At 36.7% G+C, this 21,874-nt stretch overlaps 1 protein-coding gene across 3 annotated transcripts in view; it reads right to left on the bottom strand.

Moving 5' to 3' along the window:
• LOC124160733 (SH3 domain-containing kinase-binding protein 1) overlaps nt 1-21,874 on the bottom strand; it is a 54,338-nt gene that overhangs the window by 16,100 nt on the left and 16,364 nt on the right. Inside the window, exons 5-12 of one of the 3 annotated variants that reach the window (XM_046536724.1) lie at nt 18,060-18,171; nt 13,862-13,978; nt 11,407-11,594; nt 9,745-9,883; nt 8,754-8,978; nt 7,144-7,352; nt 5,427-5,889; nt 906-1,079 (exon numbers count right to left, since the gene is read on the bottom strand). In XM_046536724.1, the coding sequence (XP_046392680.1) occupies nt 906-1,079; nt 5,427-5,889; nt 7,144-7,352; nt 8,754-8,978; nt 9,745-9,883; nt 11,407-11,594; nt 13,862-13,978; nt 18,060-18,171 (1,627 nt within the window). The remainder of the gene's footprint in view (nt 1-905; nt 1,080-5,426; nt 5,890-7,143; nt 7,353-8,753; nt 8,979-9,744; nt 9,884-11,406; nt 11,595-13,861; nt 13,979-18,059; nt 18,172-21,874) is intronic. The other 2 variants (XM_046536725.1, XM_046536726.1) reach the window with 2 other exon arrangements.

Here is a 21,874-nt window from a genome sequence, read left to right as displayed (position 1 = left end):
GATTTAAAAATAATCATGAATAGAGTTGTGCACCAATGTTTAAAGGGCCAAGAAATGGTTGTAAATTACATTTGGGAGAGTTACTTAAAAATTATTCCAATTTTTAAGTCTAAGGAACAATTCATAAGGTTGTTTTACATAGAGCATGTAATTGATCTGACATGTATTTGCATGAATGTATGAACAAAATTAGAACGGGCTATTTCAACATCACATATTCATGAGTTCTCACATGCATTCTAGGAATTCACCGCTTTACTCGATGCAATTTGTGCAAGCTCTTGTCCCCTGCAAAATGGACAATTGGCTTAAAGTACACACAGAAAAAATTTTGTTGAAAAGCCATACCGTAAGCCATGACATCAGCAGGAAGTATAAATGCTTAGAATTCCCATGTAGGACAACTCCACTGATTTTGGTTCATGACAAAATGGTTATGTTAAGGGCGTATTCCCTTAAACACCATAAACACCATTATAGAGCACTTCGGACATTTATGCTAAATTTGTGGGCAATCTGAGAGAAAAAGTGCCATACCTTCACTCTGGTCTCTTTCGCTAAATTTTGCTGCGCTTTTAGGATTCCAATTGAGCCATCGGATCAATAATTATCGTGATTCTCTCAATGCCCCCAGACAAAGGGGACAAAGATAGAGGTACCACCCAGTGACGTCTCTTTCCAATCAACATGTTGGTAGGCTACATGAGCACAGATTGAAATTTCCCTACTTTTGGAGCATTTTATAATACACTTGTAGAGTGCCAAAGAGAAAAATGATGAAAAATTATTTCTTTTTTAACTTTCAAATTCAGCAACGAAAAAGTTTTAGTGCACAACCCTATTGTGGATTAATGTCAAGGTTATTGAAATGTAAGTAAATTAAAGTTTAAAAAAAAGACAAGCACCCAAAATTTCATCAATCACCAGATCACCATCACCATCCGACAGGTCAAGCGAACTGTCACCATCATAAGTTGGCTTTCGGCTTTTCCGAGGGGGTTTTCTCGGAGAAGTCTCTTTGTGAGCCAAAGGTGGGGTGGAGAGATGAACAGAGGTTGAGGTACTTGAGGATGCATCAACTGAGCCACCAAAAATCCATGGCCAATGCAGATCACAAGCCAGAGGGATAAAAACAATGAAGAAGTTAGATAAAATAAAACAAAAAAAATATAATGAGAATTTGAAAATAAAATTAAAATGAATTCGATACTAAGGGCATTAACGTAATGCCATACAACAACCCTAGAAAAAATTGCATTGAAAAAATAGGCGACAAAATATTGAAGGCATACCTTGATTTACAAGATTTCAATTAAACTAATTTGATTTTTCCAAAGTTTTCCATCAGTTCCCCCTTACACGCAGTTTCCCAAAATCCATTCCGGTACAGGGTGGGGCTGAGTAACTTCCTCTTTTGTAATGCACGGCATTCGGTCGATTGGTATCGTAGCAAAGTGCTTGTGGTCTTGTTTGACAGGCAGTGCTATAAAGTTTTATTGAAGCACAGTTCAATCGCCATCATGCGTTGGAATAGTGAGGAGCATGCGTTTGCCGTTGAGGCCTACTTTTCGAGCGAATGTTCTAAGATCGCAACCCAACAGGAATGTTACAGGAATTCTTTTTCTCACAGCTAAATGGGTTGGACTTGGGGGACATTTGGTTCCAACAAGACGGTGCAACAGCACACACTGCAAGAGCATCGATGGCTGTTTTGAGAGAACAGTTCCCAGAACACCTTATCTCAATTAGGGGCGATTTCCAGTGGCCAGCCTGATCTCCCGATTTGTCCCCTTGTGATTTTTTTCAGTGGGGTTTTCTGAAATCCCAGGTTTATGTGAACCGTGCAAGGACTCTACAAGATTTAAACAACAACATCCAGGAAGAAATTGCCAACATGACGCCTCCTATGCTTGAAAGGGTCATAACAAACACCAGAAATCGGTATACTCAATGTATCAAGAATGGAGGACCTCATCTACATGACTTGATCTTCAAGACTATTATGTATAATCAAAACCTTAGGTATGCACCTACATTATTAAAACCAAATAAAAATTGTCTGATTCATACAATGCGTTTTAGTAAATTCTAAAAAAAGGTAGTTATGATGCCCCACCCTGTATAAACCAGTGGCAAGTTGAAAATATATATGAGTAACATATATGACTGTATGGTAAATAATGCAAACATTCCCACTTGCATATTGTTTGTACCACGGGCAAACTGGTTGGGTTGGGTGGGGTAAGGCTTCAGCTGCCTTATGCAACCAATTACAATCCAATACAAGCTTTGGAAGTATACTTCATTACTCATTTTACACCTGTTCGCTGTATATCAAGATGAGTGATGGAAAATTCATATAGACAAGAGTTGCCTTCAAATTTCGCACAAAAATTAAAAAAAAAAATTACAATGAAAAAGAAAAATGTACAATTAAATAATGACTACATAAGTTACAGGGGGTTTAGCATTTTCATATTCCTACATCTCCAAATTGCTAAAATTATTAAATAGTGACTAGGAAGAGATAGCCAATGAACCCCAAGCTAGAAGTCAATTAAAACACAAATGCGAGAAAAATGTTGCCCTTGTGCAAAATTTGCTGAAAACAGATTGCTGATGGTGGTGTGCATGAATGATAGCCATTACTTTAGCTCCTCAGATGCTTGAATATGATGGATTCAATTTCAACTGAATGGTAGATTGCAGTAAATACTAGTTTTACTACTATCATAGAGTAAGTATATACTTACTCTATGCTACTATGAAGATCACACAATGATAGAGAAATTAGGAACAAAAGGAAAGAAAAAGTAAATCAACTAAAGAAAGGCTTCCCATCAAAACATGCATTATAAAAATTCAACCTTAACGCACACCATTAAATGATCCCATTACCCTCAAATACTTTAAATAATAAATTCAAGAACAGAATATACCTCATTAATCTCTATTTAAAAATCAAAACAAGCTGTACTTAGCAGTTCATTCAACTCAGAGGTTTACCGTAATAATATTCATTAATGTTGACAATTCGAAACTGGCTTTTTGTGAGCATTTTAAAATTATGGGGCTTTACAATTCAATAAGCATCAGCCACTGATATTGATTAAAATTATCCTAGTGTCTGCAGATATTGATAATTTCCCTGATATGATGGAACATTGTTTGAGCCATCAGCCACCACTCACATAAACAAAGTTTAAACGAAATTGAAAACTAAGCCGATAGCATGGATAAAAAAGGCTGAGAAGACTGAAAGCTAAATTTCTGAAGAAGGTGCTGGAAATGGCTAAAACCATAGGTATCCTGAACCAGTGCAACCCGCATAACATCGATGAAAAGTTGATAGGGTTGCCACACTCCCAGGACCTTCCGTAATGACAATAATATTTCCTTTATATATCAATGAAAGTAGAAGCACCTTCCATACAATAAATTTAGACTCTGGAAGGTATGCGTGTACTTTATTCGTCTTTGAGATAATTTGGAATGAACAACACTTTGTTCCTAGCTCTATAAAGAAGTAGAATTTTCTGGCAAAATATTTAGCCCTAGATCTACGATTTCTTATTTTAATATTTCAAGGAACTTAAGCTAGACTATCCAGTGGACTTATATGGAAACATCCACAAGTGCACTAACAGTGCAAAATTCCCACGGTGGAAATATCATTTGTCTTGACCACAATTCTAACCCAGACCCCCCAACGGCATAGCATATTCTTCCCTTGGAAACAAATCTCCACAAGGGAAGATGGTGCTTTAGATAATGAGGTACAACACCTTGCACAAATTTAGGAGATCCAGGTTCAAAACCAGGTCAAGACGATTGATTAGTCCGAGTGGAATTTCCTTCTTTCAAAATAATGTTCACAAGTGATTACTATTTGAAATGAGCATATGCTACCTACACAGCATGGATAATAAATAAGCTCTCAGTACTCTGGTAGCAATTTCTCTCCGTCTAAATCTCTGGGTACATAAGAGAGAATTTTCTAGATTTCTATACCGATTGCTGAATAGTGGCATTAATTAACATGTTGACCACCTTGATGTTTCAATATATACAGTGGAACTTGGTTAGTATGTTCCTCTTTAGCATGTTTTCCTCCTTAACACGGCGGTTTTTCTCAGTCCCAGTACCATCCAAGCAAAATACAGTTAATACTATTTGGTTAGTACGTTTTAAATAGTGGCACTTTCCTGGGTAGTACACTCAATTACTTGCCATGAAGCACTCCCGCAAATCGTTTCCTCGTATTTTTTTAAGATGTTTAAACTTTCAAATTCATAAGTCATTTTATCATTATCAGCCATATATCTTCTTACTTCCATCCCACACTTCTCTTCCTACTACCATGATGCATCTAAATGCATTTCTCAATGCGAGGGATATGTGCGTCATTGCTTTGCAAGTGTTGCGGGAGCAGGAGATGCTTTGGATCTCTACGTGAAGCTTAACACTAAAATCTTTGATCTAAGCACAAGCAATAGAGAGTAGACTACATTCGACAAATTTTTTTAAGTGAATTTAAACAGTAAAATATAAAAATGTGCTTGTAAAAATCTTTTAGTGCTCTATTAATCGTTATATCAATATATCGTGTCGGTTTCATTCCAAGAACGAATGCGTAAGGCGGTTGCCGTGATTAATGGTAAAAAAGTTTTGCCAATATTTACAATGTTTTAAAATAACCAAATGTTATACTCAAGAGTTATCATCATATTATTCGAGAAAGCTGTGAGAAAGAAGATATTACTTAGCCCAACTTGTCGTCTTAAAAATATATGCATGACAAATCAAGGGAGAATGACGCTGTTATTGTCTCAGGGAAATCCATGAAACATTGATTTTCATTCACATGGCACTGTTTTTGCAATGCAGTGCTCATTTTCTTCATTTTCAATGTGGAAAGATTTAAGGAAGACGATCCTACGAGAACTTCCTAATGTAATTGCAATTATGATGACTTTTCCACAGTGTGCAATTACCCCAATTGCTATTATCTACCTGCCTGGTTAGCACATTTTCCTGGATAGCACATTCACTTTTTGTGGTCCCTCCAGAAACATACTTGACAAGTTCTACTGTATTTCCTTTGACACCATAAGTGCTTTTTTACAAGAATCAATTATAACTCAAATGTCACTGGAAATAATCTGAAATGAAGTTTACTCTTTTTCAAAGAATTGTGGCCACTTCATTTATGATCTATGCCAAGAAAATCGGTCCAGTCACATGTGGTGCCCTAAATCCATAAGGATTTAATCATTCTGTGGACGGGCATTATATACGGCATGGCAGGAACTTTCATTACCAGTCACTATGACCATCATGTTGATGAAAGTGTTAAGCAAGGTCGATATTTTTCTCGGAGGAATTTCCAAAAAATCTAGGTATTATGGTTTTTTTTGGTTACTCACCCTCTTCCATCCTTGACTGGAAAGACCGTTGCTGCTGCTTCACCTGACCAACCTTCTCAACTGCCTCACTACTGTGGTGTATGTGCACGCCATGGCCAGGGTGTGGGTGAGGGGGGGACACCTGGGACAGATGTCTCGGGGGAGTGGTGGTGGTGGTGCTGGCAGGTGGTGCTGCGGACGGCTGGACAGGGGATGGTTTCGTCCCGCCACTCGCTGCCGTGGTGGTCCCCCTCTTGGCCTGACTCATCTTCAGCTCCTCCATGAACGGAGGCCTGCTCGCCGCACCTGCCGGACTCTTCTTCTCCCGTAAGTCGACACTCCCGCCATTCGCTGTAGCTGCCGGCGTGCCTTCCACCTCTTTCGCCGAGTCTTCAGAAGCTGCACCATTTTCCACGTGGGTCCTCAGTGCTTCCGCAGGTGCTTCATCTGTCTCGGAGGTGCCATTCATCATGCCACCTCCCTCCTGAAATAGGTTAGCGCATTCAATGAGGCACAAAGATTCCAAATTTCTCCCAAAAGGGAATTGAACAATAAAATCACTTTTTCTGTCCCTCTAAGTATAAATGCACAGATCTCTCTAAAGAGACTACGAAAATTGGAGTGAAAGGAATCCATTTCCTGGATCACACAAGCCATTTTTACTATCACTATTTCCATGAATTTTGCAGTCCACGTAATATTTACAACTTTCACTGCAGAAAAATAAATGAGGGGTTACAATGGCTTTCTGCCACCTTTTGGATCAGCTTAACAAAATGAGGTTTTCAGCAACAGGAAAAGGAACATGCAAGGATTTAGAAAAAGCTACGGAAAGTCTATTGCTGGTGTCATCTGAAATTGATCTTGTTAAATAATCATTTTTAAGTGAAATTTTGAGTGGTCAACCAAAATTTACAGAGAAATGGTCAAGTGATTCAGGCTTTATTTTTAAATCCAAAATAGATTTGAAATTTGGTTCACAGTGGAGTCTCACAAAATGGAGGGAAAAGTCTAGATGTGAAAAACCGAATGTTGAGTCAATGTGGCTAGACCATTGCCCTATGCATAGTTTAGTGATAAATTTCATTCCTTATGTGAGTTTTTTTAAATCACAGCCACAAAATATCCATCTCTACCTATACATTTTATCAAATGGTCACTGCAAACTGAGGGCGGTGACTAAATAGAATACATAACTCACTCTTTGAGTACAGAAATGTTCGAGTACAAAAGATTTCAAGAATTTCACGACGATGATCAGATGGCACTGCAGTACATAAGAACATCACATTTCTGCCTTTGAGGAAGGGATGGGAGAGGATTTGACAAGTTTGAGGAAGGGTAGAGAAACAGGCATACAGTGGGTTAACAGTGAGAAAAATCCTATAGTTGTATATTTTCTCACTGTCTCCCCACTGCACGCCTGTTTCCTGCCCCTTCCTCAAACTAGTTAAATCCTCCCTATCCCTTCCTCAAAGGCATAAATGTGATGTTCTTTTGTACTACAGTGCCTAGTACCAGATGATGGCTCTGTGAGCCGAAACGCACCATACATATTAAATTATTGCGGAAAAGTGCAACTACCTTTCATTTCAATAGCATCCGTCGGCTTTTATCGGCAACAGTTTTACTGAAATTGCAGTCAGCAAAACTGCTAACAGCAAAAATCATTGGATGCTGTGAGAACCCGAAGAAAATGCAGAAACCATTCAAAAATGATTGTGCAAGAGACACTTACAGATTCCTTGCCCGGGAACATAGCAGATGGGGGTCTTCTCCTTGGAGCCTTGGCTCTTGACGCAGTTGGATGCGAGAGCATTGCAGACCTCTCGACACTGTCAAAATCCATTTCTCCAGATGGAGGTAAGCCTCCAGCACTTTCTGATATGATTGCTGGAGCAGGAACATTTGCTTCCACTCTCCTTAACCTCACAGCACTCACTGGATCTGAAAAGATAAACCCAATAACAATTACCAAAGAAAAATAGAATTTCCTGCACCAAAACATCAGTCTACGAGTAAAAACACGGGTAGTACCCAACTAAAAACAATGTGAAGTTAGGATAAACATTATTACAATAAATTGGTTTTGAACTAGAATGAACATTTCTTTGAAAGGTATGTAAAAAATAAGCCATATGCTAATATTGTGCTATCATCATTCAAAAGAAATTCTTTGAGTAGACAAATTAATTACAGTAAAACCTCTATGTAGTGAACCTCTTTATCTCGTAAAACCTCCATACATCGTACCAACAAGACAGCCCCGAGGCGGCCTAACTACCTCCGCAAATCGTACCGAGACAACTAGAGACCATTAATGCAGCCGCGAATACCGAACAGATACAGTGTCAAAAATTAAATAAATAACTTGCTAAATATTGTTTAGATACACCATTAATTACAGTATGATCCTGTTTAAAAGCTCAGAGGGATATTTGGCATCACATTACAAGACAATTTATAGCTATATTATGTACCATTTCAATGATTTTCCAATACAAATGCTCTTCAACACTTTCACACTGGCAGATCTCAGCTGATAGATCAGAAAAAATACTATATCACTTGAGTAATACATTCAGTTGTTAACTATGATAATCACAAATGTAACATAATTGACAAATATAATTCATTGCTAATTTATTAATTCATTAAAACTCCTAAAATATGGATCACTAGCATTACATGCCTCTGCTGTGCATGCTCCTCATAAACCAACAATCTGAAAACTACAACATGAATGGGTTCTTCAGATTAAAACTAGGGATGGTCGGATAAGATACCTCGGATCCAAATATCCGCAGATATTGCCCTTCATCGGATACATCGGATCCAAAGTCGCGGAAGACATCGGATCTGGATCAGAAATTTTAAATAATAGCTTCAGTGAAAGCAACACCCCTAAAGGGTGGAAAGAGTTCTGATTCTATCTTCAAATGTGCCGTCGCATGCGATTCTTGTCCTACTCATGAACCGTTTTGTTGAAAATCTCTCGTGGATGTTACGCAGAATTTCAGCCGTGGAAATAAAAAAGGCAAAATACGACTGGCTCATAGTGTGACTCTTCCCAAGAGATTGAACGATAAACGGGGGAATCTCAGCATCAGGAATTTGAAAATGCATTTGGCTCCGAAAACATCCGATCCGAAAGATACGGCTCCAAAAATCAAGGATCTGATCCGAATCCCCATCCGAAAATAATCCTGGATCCGTCCATCCCTAGTTGAAACATAAACAGCGTGGCATCAGTGGTTTGGTTTGATGCTGGGACCAACTGCCTACATGGTGAAGTGCATAACGAGGCATATCTATTAACACATATGATCAAAGTGACATGGAACTTACTGGTGTGGCTATTGGACTTAGACATACAACTCATCCTGGCACCATCAGGGGAATCTCCTGCGGCTCCCCAAGCCTCAAACTCGCCTGAGATGCGTTTGATAGCCGACATACCGCTGGCACCAGAAGAGGGGGGAGGCGCAGCTGATGGGCGAGCTGGCTTCTTATAAGGGGGTGGTAGTTGTGGCTTTTTCCCAGGAATAGGTGGGATCTGAGGCTTATCATCTCCTAGAAAAATATGAACTAAATTAAACAGAGCAGATGAACAAGCATACTCATACCAGCATGAGTAGTATGACTGAAGTCAAACAAATTCAATACAAATATATAAATCTACCTCCCCATTCTGGTGTGGCCTACTAAATAAACTGCATAAATTTGAGATGAACTGTGATGTTAAAAATTCCCCCAGCTAAGATTTGAAATTGTCCTAATTACCTACATTTCAGGAAGATGACATCTAGCAAGGATTACAAAAAAACTATTGACTTTAGGCAAATATAAAAGTCATACAACAAAAGCAAGATATCATGTTATTCATCTAGTTTACTTGCTTCAATTTATATTTTTCCACATAAAAAGAAAAATGCCTACATTAGCCCAAAAAGGATCCCAAAAATTAACAATTGTACAGGCACGAAAACTTGAATTGAGGTAGCTTATCCAGACACGACACAAAACCTGCAACCTTCATATTAGCAGGCGAGGACTTTACCTTACAGCCACCAAGGCCCGCAAGAGAAATTGGAGAAAATAGAAACAGAAAATTCTACTGACCATCATCATCAGATTCATTGAGATATAGAAAAGTTTGCCAACCATTAATATCAGGTTAAGAAGGTGAGGCCCATAATAAATCTCAATGTAAACACCAAATTGATGACAGTGCAGTGGTAAATAGTTATGCTTTCACCGTGTTCAACTGATACATGAAATGTTTTGGTGCAGCTTTCATTGATAATGTTTTCTCTGAAAAACAAATAATTACCATTACCTTTACTCGGTGATTCAACAGGCTCTGAATGAGAGGTGGTTGCTTCATGCTGATGAGCTGGTTCAGATTTCAAGGCAGCTTTCGCACCAGCATCTGTGATAGCAGTGCCACCAGTCAGTCTATCTGCCTTCTTGGGACCCTTGGGAATACAATGAATAACAAACATGCAGTCAATTCAAGCCTATTAAAATATATGCTACACCACATCTATTTTCCAGTTCTCCTATTAAAGTAGCGATTAAAATCTGTACAACTATTAATAGTAAATTGCTGCTTTGCCATAACAATTACCGTATTTCTCCGAATATAGTCCTCTTCTGAATATAGTCCTCCCCCCCTAATTTTGAGGCTTCAGTTTCGGAAAAAGTTAAAAAAAAAAAAAAAAAAAATGCATTTGAATATTGTCCCTCCCTTTACTTTTACCACGGGCATTTTTGGAAAAAAAGGGGGGACTATATTCAGACATATACGGTAATTACATAGTACAGTGAAACCTCGATATAACGACACCCCACGGTGCACTAATAAACACTCGCTATAGCGAATTGTCGCTTTACCGGAGGTGGAGCAAATAATAGCCAATATACCTGTTGCGAACAGATATACAGGAACAGGAGTGGTGCGGCGACAGATAAACATCTATCCGATAAACGTAAGCATAAATCCAGACGAAAGGCGATGTTTTTTTGCATCACTAAATTTCCTTACTCAAATAACGACTAACTATTCAAACAATTTATAAGTGCCGCACTGAATAAAAATCATGCAGAGCATTGTTTCGTCAATCATTATATTTATCGAACGACAGTTTACCACATAAATTTGAGACTGAGCACTCCATTAACTTCATTTCTAACAGATCGCTAGCAATTACAGAGGTTAAGGAGTCTTGATGAAAGTCCTCCGGCGGTGAAACCCTCGCTATAGCGAGAGCCAACACCGAAAGGGTCTCGTAAAAACAAATTTTTTAACACGCTTATTATAGGGTCAATTGACGGTGCATCGGCTATATCTCGTAATAGCGGGGGTGTCGTTATAGCCCGTACTCGCTTTAACGAGGTTCCACTGTACCATAGTAAGATAAATAGTAAATTGCTGCTTGGCCAAAATAATTAATTCCCAGGAAGATTCATACATATCATGTATTTTCAATTTCAAATTAAATGGTGAACTATTGGGCAAGCAATGAGTTTTGCTGTATCAGCACCTTCATTTTAAGTAGCACAAAATCTGTAAGAGACAGTACACAAGGTGCTTTACAGTGGCTTTAGCTGTTATTTCAACACTTCCTCAAAATTTTATTGGCAGAGATTGTCAAATGCAAAATTAGAATTCTACCAAATTCACAGTATAAATATATCTATGTGAATGCACAATTCAGAGATTGATTAAAAAGTGAATCACTGATTTTTTTTTAAATTACATATCACTAAAAACTGAAATCAAATTAAACATTAAATCCCTTTTAAAATTCAAATATGTACCTATAAAACAGAGAACACTCAATTCATCTCAAATTTTTCCAGCTCATTTTTACCAAACTTTTTATTATATGTAAAGACAAATGAAATGACAGTAAAAACATACTGAGTATTTACTTTGAATATCATCCGAAGGACAAAAATATGTATGAACAATTTAATGGATATGAAGTTGAATTACCACATCTGCAGGAATGAGTTCCACAAAATTATCTGGGAAGACTCCAATCTTTCCTTTCAACTCTCCCTTCCACCATCCTTTGTCTTGAACCACCTTACTCAAAATAAGCACTGTGTCTCCCTTGGTAAGTGTAAGTTCATCCTCATTGGCTGCTTCATAAGGAAAGAGTACTCTACAGTACTCTTTAGCTAAAATAAAAAATGTATGTCAAGAGAAAGGATTTTACATAAAGTTATTAACATGTAACTGCCATTGTCAAACTCAAAATACACAAAAAATTAAAAATATTAACAGAGACATAGGTCATGTCAGTTTTTACTACATGTAGTACATTTGTAGTTGAGACTTTCGGTTAAACTGTTTTAGATTATTTTTGCCCAGCTTTAGTCAACCTTTATGGTGACTTCTTTGGCCATTCCCTGACAAAGCAGACATACGGGTCGGCAAAAGTTGTCAGGAAATTGTTACATATGTACATAGAATCTGGTAACTGAAAGAGATGAACAACAAAGAAGTATGGTTCCCCCCAGTCTGCTAATTAATCACTTATTTCACACTAAAACAGACACAAAATTCAATGGATCTACAAATAAAAAGTTCTCACCACACCTATTAGGTTAAAAATTCTAGAATGTATATTTCTTTACTTAAAACTTGATGCAGAATACATTGTTCACATCGGTTGAGAGTAAATAATACCAAGCCAATCAACATTTTAAACAAGAGCACACATAAACTGTGCACTGTGAATGTTTGCATCAATTTTACTAAGGAGAGAATAGGAATGGAAGCTGCAATTAAATGGCTCCTTTGAAACTACCACATTGGTACAATGAATATTGGAAAGAGACGAACTGTTTTACAAGTTTCCACATAGATCAAGGAAGTTCCAACAAACTTTAAAATAAGTGTCCAACATGGCCAATTTTAGGAAAATTAATGATATTTTTTTAGGCACTCTTAACTTAATCGCTTGTCATGGTATTATGTAAAAGAGTATTTGACATAATTCAAGTAAGGCTCAAGGTATATTAAGGCATTTCATCCATTTGAACTTTTTGTGTAGACTATTTCAAGGTAAAATGATTTTAAATGGCTTAGTGCTCAAACACATACTCAACATTTTATGGGAACAACACCATAAGTCGTAAAAAAGAAAAATAATGATTATGAAAGTGAAAGCATGCTTCTAAAACAATCTTACATTAAAAAACAGTAAGGGCTGAGTAGATTGATGGGTGAAAAGAGCAAAAATAAGGATAAGAAGCCAATAAGTCTGCAAAGAAAGAAGTCTTCCATCTCTCTTCGAGAACTGTACAACAAAACAAAACTGTACAACAAGTACACAAGAAAGCATACAAAAAATGTACAACAGTTACTACTAGTGAACTTTCTGGCCAATTCATTCATGCATACAAACATATGTGGGTGCTTTCACTTTGTGGCAATAGTCAGGGAACAGAGCAACAGTGCTTTTGATTTGGTGGAATAGCCATCATTATCAGTGCATAACAGAGGCCATTAAATCAATCTTTAATAAGACTGCAGCCATGCCAAAATTTGCTATACAGACCTACATTAGCTGAACATTATTAAATTGAAAATTTGGGTATTTACTTGATAATTTTTAATGTGTGGTTCATTCAAACACACTCACTGCATGTTCGTGCACACATTACATTTGAGTGTTATTTCTAATAATTTAATCACAGACATAAAAAATTCTACTTGCCAGAACAAGAAATATGAGGTCATTCCAATTAAGTATATTTTTGCATGCACATCTAAAATTTAAGTGTGGCTTCATTAAATCCTAGTAATGGTGAGGCATTAATAATAGATAATACTTTTAAGACCATTCACATATATTTATACTGCAATGATAACTGATTCATTAACTTTCTAACTATGGCAAGGAACAACAGCCACAAGCCACAGCCTGATTGCAACAGAAGATTAAGACTTATCTCACAAAATTTCCATAGTAATGTATGTTTGTACCCCACCATATAATGCACATCTAGAAGATATTTAAAGATTACAGCTAAAACCACTCACATGCATATGTAAGAGCAGTAAGGAATGCTTTAAGCTACAATAAAGAAAGACAAATATACACTTAGATGAGACAAGACAAGTAACAAGGTATTCAGTCAAGTATTGGGAAATTTATTATCCACTTCCTTGATGGATTCTTCAACCCATAATTAGCTGTCGGAAACCAAGTTTACATATACAGCTACTCTACAAACACATTCTAAGATTAGAATTTATCCTATCCCATAACCGTCATAATGTAGAAAGTATTAGCCACCTCATACACTGCCTTTGATTAGTATTCCTAAGATGATTAGTTTTCCCAGGATTTCATGCTAGTACATTAAAAAGAACCAGGAGTGTTATTCCAAGAAGTCCTCAAGAGTCCACCTATCAAACCACTAGCAAAAAATAATACCTGGTTTTGGGGGCAATGATGGAACTCCCGCCTCACTTTCAGTGCCCTGGGTTTCCGTGACATGGCTTTGTGAATCTCCCAGACTAGGATATAATGTTTCCTCAACATTTGGAATGCCTGATAAAGGTTTATGAATGCTATTACATGAGTTGACAAGATAATTAAATGAAAAAATATTCAACAAACACGCTAATAAGCATTAAAAGACAACTATAAACAAAATAACTTTTGCCATTGGTTAAAGAATATGATGTTCCCTCTCCTAGTCCTCAAAATTTACGAAATAAGCACGTAAGCAAGTAGCAAAATAGTCTTAAAATGATACTTTTATTTATAATTTCAATCCTGGAACTTGAAAAGTGGTGAAATTTATATGAATTGCAATGGGAAAAAATTCCCTCATGGAATAATAGCACCGACCTTCACCTTTTGGACCACAACTAGGCCTAACATCTATCCCCTTATACCTTGGTAAAGTGATATGAGAATCAAGGAACCTAATACATTCCCGAATTATATGAAAAAATGGTGCCTATCGCAAAAACCTCTCTATAGTGAACCTCCATACATCAAACTGCCCAAATTTTGGTCCCCTCCATTACGATATAAAGAGGTTTTGCTGTATATTGCTCTGCACAGTGGCCAGAAAAGGCAATAATCTCTAGTTCAATTCTTGGCCCAGGAAAAGTTTTGCTCTTAGGCTTTCGGACTCTTTAATCAGCCAACATTTCAGAATTGCATTGCTCCTTCATCAGCTGTGAATTCATGAATCACGAGAACAACTAAAACTATAGTAAAAAATGATGGAGAGAGTCCATTCAGATATTTAAAATAAGTAGCTGGCCTGGGTGGCAGTGGTGGAGTTCATAGATACAAAAGAAAAAAAAAAGGAAAGGTCAAACTCGAAGGCACAGGGGCTTCCACTGGAGAAGTTAAGGAAGGTTATGTTACAAAAATTTTTTGCTGCATTATTAAAGTTTAAGAGTTGTGTTTCGAAGACATTTAAAAGAAAATGACTTTAAGTCCCTCAAACGTTTTCTTTAAAATGGGGCTAACGAAACAATTATCCTTGACAACAGGAGAAACTAATGAGAGTCAAATAATGGTGAAAGATAATTCTCTTGGAAGACGTGAAAATAAACAAACAAGGGGAGAAATATAATGGAAATAGTGGCATTTAGTCTTACGCATTGTCGCACCCAATTTCTTGTCCTAAATATTTATCAATTGTGTTCAAGATTTGTGTTTTTTGATTTATGCAATAAAGAAAAAGGTTTCAATATCTTATTTCAAAAATTTTTTCTCCACCTTACTCTGGAGTATATCTGGCTGCTCATACAGAAAAAAAGGTTCAATGCTGACATTAAAGAAAGAGAAATGTAGCTCAATTTAGTACAATAAAATTTCAGGTGTCAAGCAAGTGACAGTGATGAGAGCACTCCACTGTTAGCATTCACTTGGAATTCAATTTGTTTCAATTCTAATTGAATTTAACACTGGATCACTGAGAAATGAATCAGTTAAAAATCTTTATCTATTATTGACTTGAAACTTTTACCAAGAGACTATTCTTGAATGAAATATGAGATAGCTAACAAAAGTAAATGAAGTTCCACACATTTATGACATAAGTTATTCAAACTCTGGTGGTGAACACTAACTCTTACGGACTCAGACAATCCATACTGGTGCAAAAAAAAACACTAGCAGTGCCACCAAACACATTTCAAGTAGCTACAAACCCAACTCCATCATGCAATAAACTAGAAATTCAAAATTAATCAAAAGATACTATGAAGACATCACTTCCTATCTCAACAGGCTAATGTGACAATGTAGCCCATCTCATAACAAAGGTCATAAATTGCTGAATTCGTACAGCTCTCATTGATCAACAAAGGATGCCTCCCCATTAATCTAGATTACCAGAAATACTTGCAGTTTATCGCATGGGGTTGAAAAATAAAGAGACCAGAATCTTTCCATTGTTCACTCTGCTGCCTACCTCTCAGTATATTTGTAGCAAATAATCAACAGCATTAATCCTTCCACTGAAAAGTTGATTATGCCATAAACTCCCACCAAGAAGATCACTACTTCTCAGATCACTACTCTTTGACCTGACCATGGTTTGCTGTTTTTAACCTTCATGTGAGTGATTCACTGTCTTAATGAATGGTTATGTCTGAACAAGTTTATGAAATGGAACTCTCATGACGTCACCTAATACTAAAATGTGGTTGGCAACTTTCTCCTTTTTTTACAGGGAAATTATGAGAGGATAACTGAATGATGTAATTTTTTGCTGGAACTTACTTTTCTGTTCTGTCTGTCCCATTATTTTAATGAAATGTGATTTTTGGCCTGAGTGAAAGCCCCAGTGCTAGGTGTTCGAAGTCATTTTAGATTATTCTCAAGACTTAAAATGAATGCAAGTCAAATTTTAAAAGCTTTTGTAAATTATTGAATTTTGGCTATCGGCAGCTTGCGACAGTAAAATTCTTCAGGTCTATTGAGCGTTCTCAGTTCCCTGCAGTAAAACACTTCTTCCCTCTACCATAACCACCAACTCGGCAGCTTACTTCCGCGGGCATTACCTTGCTTAATGATGAAGATTTACATTCTTTCCATGTACACAGTGGCGGATCCAGGATAGGGACAAGAGGGTGGCTAAGTGAGGTTTAAAATTCGAGCAGTAGTGGGGGTCAGAAAAAAATAACCGTTCTATGTAGAGTAAATTGGATACCCAAGTGGGGGGCTTGAACCCCCCTCATAGATACGCCACTGCATGAACATAGTCTTTGACACCCAAAAGGCATCAAACACTGAACAAATTATGAAATAATTCATTCAGGTGAGAGAGTATAACAACCAGAGGGTGTAGAACAGAGATTATATCTACCAGGAAGTTGTAGTATAGACACTGATGTAACAATTCTTTATGACAATGGGAGAAAAACAATGGTGAATAATAATAATGGCCAACAATTCTTGCTGAGGATGCGAAAATAAACAAAAAGGGGGTCAGGTAATGAAAGTAGTTGCGTTTGTTCACACACGTAGTCACTGAGAATTTTTCGTCCTGAATACTTATCAATCCTGTCTAAAAATTACGTTAATTTGATTAGTGAAGTAATGGTATGTGTTGTCACTTCCGATTTTCCTTCGTGAGTAATTACCCTGGACACTTGTGATTCTAATTTATATTTACATATTTGATTTGTAAAGTAAAATTGAACATTGTAATGAGGGTATTGAGGATCTACATAACCTAAAATTTCAAACATCACATTTTTAAGACTTTTTTGAACCACAATACATGAGAAGTTTTCCATTATTATTTCATTATTTATTAGGATTCAAAGATTAAAAAAAAAGCAAAATGATTTGGATTTCACAAACTATAATCTAACTAGGAATTTGAGAGAGGGAAGCATTCAGCACAAGAGCGTTCCAATTTTTCAATTTGACACCAAGTTTCACTAGCACATTTGGCAGTAAAACCTGAAAATTACCGTATATGTCTGAATATAGTCCCCCCTTTTTTCCCAAAAATGTCGGTGGTAAAGTAAAGGGGGGACTATATTCAAACGAATTTTTTACATTATTTTCTCAAACTGAAATCTCAAAATTAGGGGGGGGGGGACTATATTCAGAGAGGGACTATATTCGGAGAAATACAGTAAATGTGAAACTTTGGGCTGAAGTCTCAGACAGCAATATCAGCCATTAATTAATCAGTATTTTAACCATCTTTATACTCTAACATAAAACACTAACATGAAGCCAAACACAACAAAAATTTTTGAGCATTTCATTGGCAGCAAAATCACAGCAAATAAGCATTCACCCTACACAGGCAAAGAGAACTGTCATCACTGCTTTTACACTAGATTTAACATTGAATTTGGATAAAGAGCAGAGTATTTAGAATAATTTCAGAGAATTTTTTCACCAAAAAATGTAAGCACTGATGTTACAATTAGAGCTTTGTTTCACACCACTTAAACAAAAAAAAGAGAGTTAAATTATTGAACCATGCCAGACCCTAAGCATACAATAGATAAATGAAAATCTTGATTGAAACGAAAAAAAAAAAAAGTTGGTTGATATTTCACAAAACATGAAGCTTTTCATTAACAACAAAGTTATGGAAAAAACAACAAAAGACAGGGAAAGAAAAGAATTAGGTACTTACTTAATCTTTTTGAGTCGCCCTTGGTTTTAGGGACACTCTTTTCAGAAGCATCACTTAGCAGGCTCTCAGTCACAACCTCTTCTTGAACGAAATTTGACGGAAACACTCCAACCTGAAGTGAAAAAAGAAACAGGAATGAAAAATTGGCCAGCCAGCATGTAGCATGAGCAGTGGTGCAGTGGGGGATAACCCCCCCCCCCCCCCCAGAACTCAGAGAAATTTTAAAATTTATTCCATTTTACCGAAGTGGATAAATATTACTTATAGAATAGTGCAAGGATTAATAAAAGATCCCACAGAAAGCCTAAAAACTCACTATTTATTTTAAAAAGTTTCTAGGGGAGGGCACCCGCATCTCCAGTATTCCATACCCCCCAATATTAGTTAGTCCTTAAACTCTCCCTAGCCTTAATTCCTAGTTGCACGCCTGAGCATGAGTAAAGGGATGAGAAAGGAAAGTGGTATAAAGAGGCTGGAATGGCTTATAAGAAGCTACGTCACGCTGAAAAATCTAATACTGTCAACCCTTGTTCATCCAGTTCCCAATAATCCGGTTTATGGATTATCTGAGCTATTTTTTTATATCTAGACATTGAATTTAAAAAAATTGAAGGCAACGATAACAGAATACAAAATAAGTTGGATTTTGTCACAACAAAATTCATTAATACAGTAAAACCTCTTAACATCGTAATGGAGAGGGTCAAAATTTAAGCAATTTTATCTATGGATGTTCACTATAGAGAGGTTTAAGTGATAGGCAGCATTTTTTTCATATCCTTTGGAAATGAAAGGCTCTACTGTAATATATTTAAACCATTATATTTATGCGTTTAAATAAAAATGCATGCATTAATGAACATATATTTATTATTTAATGACAACAGAAAGCGAGCGCTATCACGTAATTTTTACCATGATTCAAGAGAACACAATGTGACCTCTCTTAATTCCACAATCACTTAAAATGATTAGGATAGTTGGATACCTTTTTTATTACTTACTGTTAGGTATGCTCTCATATTGAACAAAATGGCCGTAACTAATGGTTAACGTGAAAGTTACAACATATTAAAGGTGTAAATGAAAAAAAATAAGCGTGAAACATTTACTGCTGAAAATGTCATTCCATGTACATAATCGCGGCTGCATTAATAGTCCCTAGTTGTCTCGGTATGATCTACGGAGGTAGTTAGGCCATCTCGGGGGCGTCTCCTTGGTATGATGAGTAGAGGTTTTACGAGATAAAGAGGTTCACTACAGAGAGGTTTGCCTATAAATTTACAAGTAAATTTGACGGGACCGTAGGGGTGGTATGAAGTATGGAGGTTCATGATGTTAAGGGGTTCACTACATAGAGGTTTTACTGTATGTATATGTAAATGTATGTATCCTAAGTATTTTCCACATCATTAAGTAAAATGTCCATAATGCGGCAGCAATTGTTGTATTCTCGATTATCCATGCTTGCCAATCATCCAGACCTCACTTTACATTCATTGACATGAATAGGTAATTGAGAGTTGACTGTACCAGACAGGGTGGAGGAGACTTGGGTTAGAGGAATTAGGCATGGAAAGACGTAAAGTATGCAAGGCTGAAGAATAAAGGGGAGTAAGAAAATAGAATGAAACTGCAGTGCCAAGGATTGCTAACCTCAGATCCCACAATTATTTTTGTCATTACTTTTCAGGGATACCATCAATGATAGCTCTAATGAATACCTTATACCTTTACAGTCTGGTTTGACAATTGCAATAAAATAGGCATTTTTTGGGATTCTATGACAAAAGTACAAAATTGGCATAAACACTCATCCACATATTCCATGGAAGGGTATTCATTAGGTGTGACCGTCATAAATTATATTTCAGATACTTGGAAGACAGAGGTCAGAAAAGTTGCCTTTATAGCTGAGTTTAATGCAGGCAATGAAGCCATCGTTCCAGAGTTTCTACCTATTGGTTTAAGTTTTACAATAAATTCGGTCATATTAGTTAAAACATGAAACAAGTAATATTGTGTACCGTAACTCATTTTATTCTAAAAACAGATGGGTTGATAACACTGTTTTTTGGTTCTGATTCTGGTTCAGCTACTAGCATCAGTTTTTAAATTAAAAATCTGAGTAGAAGTATCAGTTCCAAATTGAGTGCTTCACTATAATGGATTACATCAATTTTGTAAGGTTATTATTACGATACCAAATTATCTTTCAAGTGATTGAATCCATAACATCATTATATCTGTGCATGCAATGTTTATTGTGCTCCAGAGAAGTTTTCAGATTGGGTTTGACTCACATTATATTGGAACGAGTCGATAGGCGCTTGATTTCATCAAGCGGGTTCGAGAGGGGGGTGGGAACATGTTTGTGTCACGCGTGTTCGACTATTGGGTCCATAAGTTGCTTAAAAAGGGAAAGAAAACACTTACAATATCCTTTTAATAGATGAAATAGACGGAGGATACGCTCAACAATACTTAACGTCGTCTTAGTAACCACGATGATATAAGCGTTAAGACCGTTTTGAATAGAATATTTACGTAATGGAGAGAAATATAAAATTAACCACGGAAGCACTTGTGAAATATCGCCGATTTTTCGTATTTTGACCCTTGTCCTAGACTTGTAGCTTTTCTCTTTCTGATTATGAAGATTTGAACCCAACATACTTAAAAAATATAACAGTTTTTTTACTATCGGACTGAGACCAATTCAATGCACCAATGCCCAGCCGATCAAGTTAATTTCGATGACAGAAATCCAAAAAGCGCGGATCTATTAAATGTTACCACCTTTCAACCGAGAGAAGCTCAAACGCTCTGTCCTCAAAAATCCAGCGTTCGCATATTCCTTGAGGTTTATTTATAAAAATTCGACAAATCACACACATCATAACTGTTCATCTATTCTTAAATGCATGAGTGCGGAATAATGTGAAAGATAGCTATCGCCTGGCCTGTAAATTATTTTCACACACAGCCATAAAATTAGCTATTCTAAAACCTGCTCTTATTTGTGAGGTGGGAGATGGCAATATGAACGCGAAATATCGGCACTCAAAAGTATCACCATGCACGAAAGTTTATTTTATTAACAATACACATGAAAATAGATATTCTAAAATATATTTTTATTATCACACTATAGATGGTGCAACCAACGCAAATCAGCGTAACACGGCTTTCATAACAGGTCGCGCAAGATTTGTTCATAATCATTACATATTCACAGCAAATTATCTTCGCCGAATTAACTCAATTTTTGGTTATGGCATTCATTTGTCGTGACGCCTTAAGCGAGCTTTATTAGATATCGATTCCCGACTATTTGAATCCCATATAATGTAAAACATTCTTAAACGATGTGTGTGGGTGACGTGACGTGAGGGTGTAAACGTACGTAAGGGACGTAAACGACGTGAGGGTGTAGTCTCCGTAACCCCAAATTTCAGCGTTGGTAAAGAAGTATGCGAAAGGCATAACATATAGGCCCTACGTATGCTAGAAAACGTAAGTAAATATTTTAATAGCATACTATCCGTAATTTCGTGTGGTTAAATAACCACGGGAAAAAGCAACCCTGGTATATAATGGTCAGTATTACCGGTTACAATGATTGAAATTATTCCGCACATTAGGCAATCAATACTGCGGCTGAAATGATTTGATGAAAGAATGGGTAAGGATGCGCCTTGAATATTTAATTTTTCGTATTTCAATGATGCATAATGTAGTATGTAATTTTGGAAAGGAGATATATTATCAAAGGGAAATTAAAACTGTTAAAAACATTCAAATATAAAAAATAC

This window comes from Ischnura elegans, chromosome 6 (genome assembly GCF_921293095.1).
Source record: "Ischnura elegans chromosome 6, ioIscEleg1.1, whole genome shotgun sequence".
Classification (NCBI taxonomy): Eukaryota; Metazoa; Arthropoda; class Insecta; order Odonata; family Coenagrionidae; genus Ischnura; species Ischnura elegans.
The sequence above is the reverse complement of the archived record's forward strand: the minus strand, read 5'-3'. Positions and strand labels throughout refer to the sequence as shown.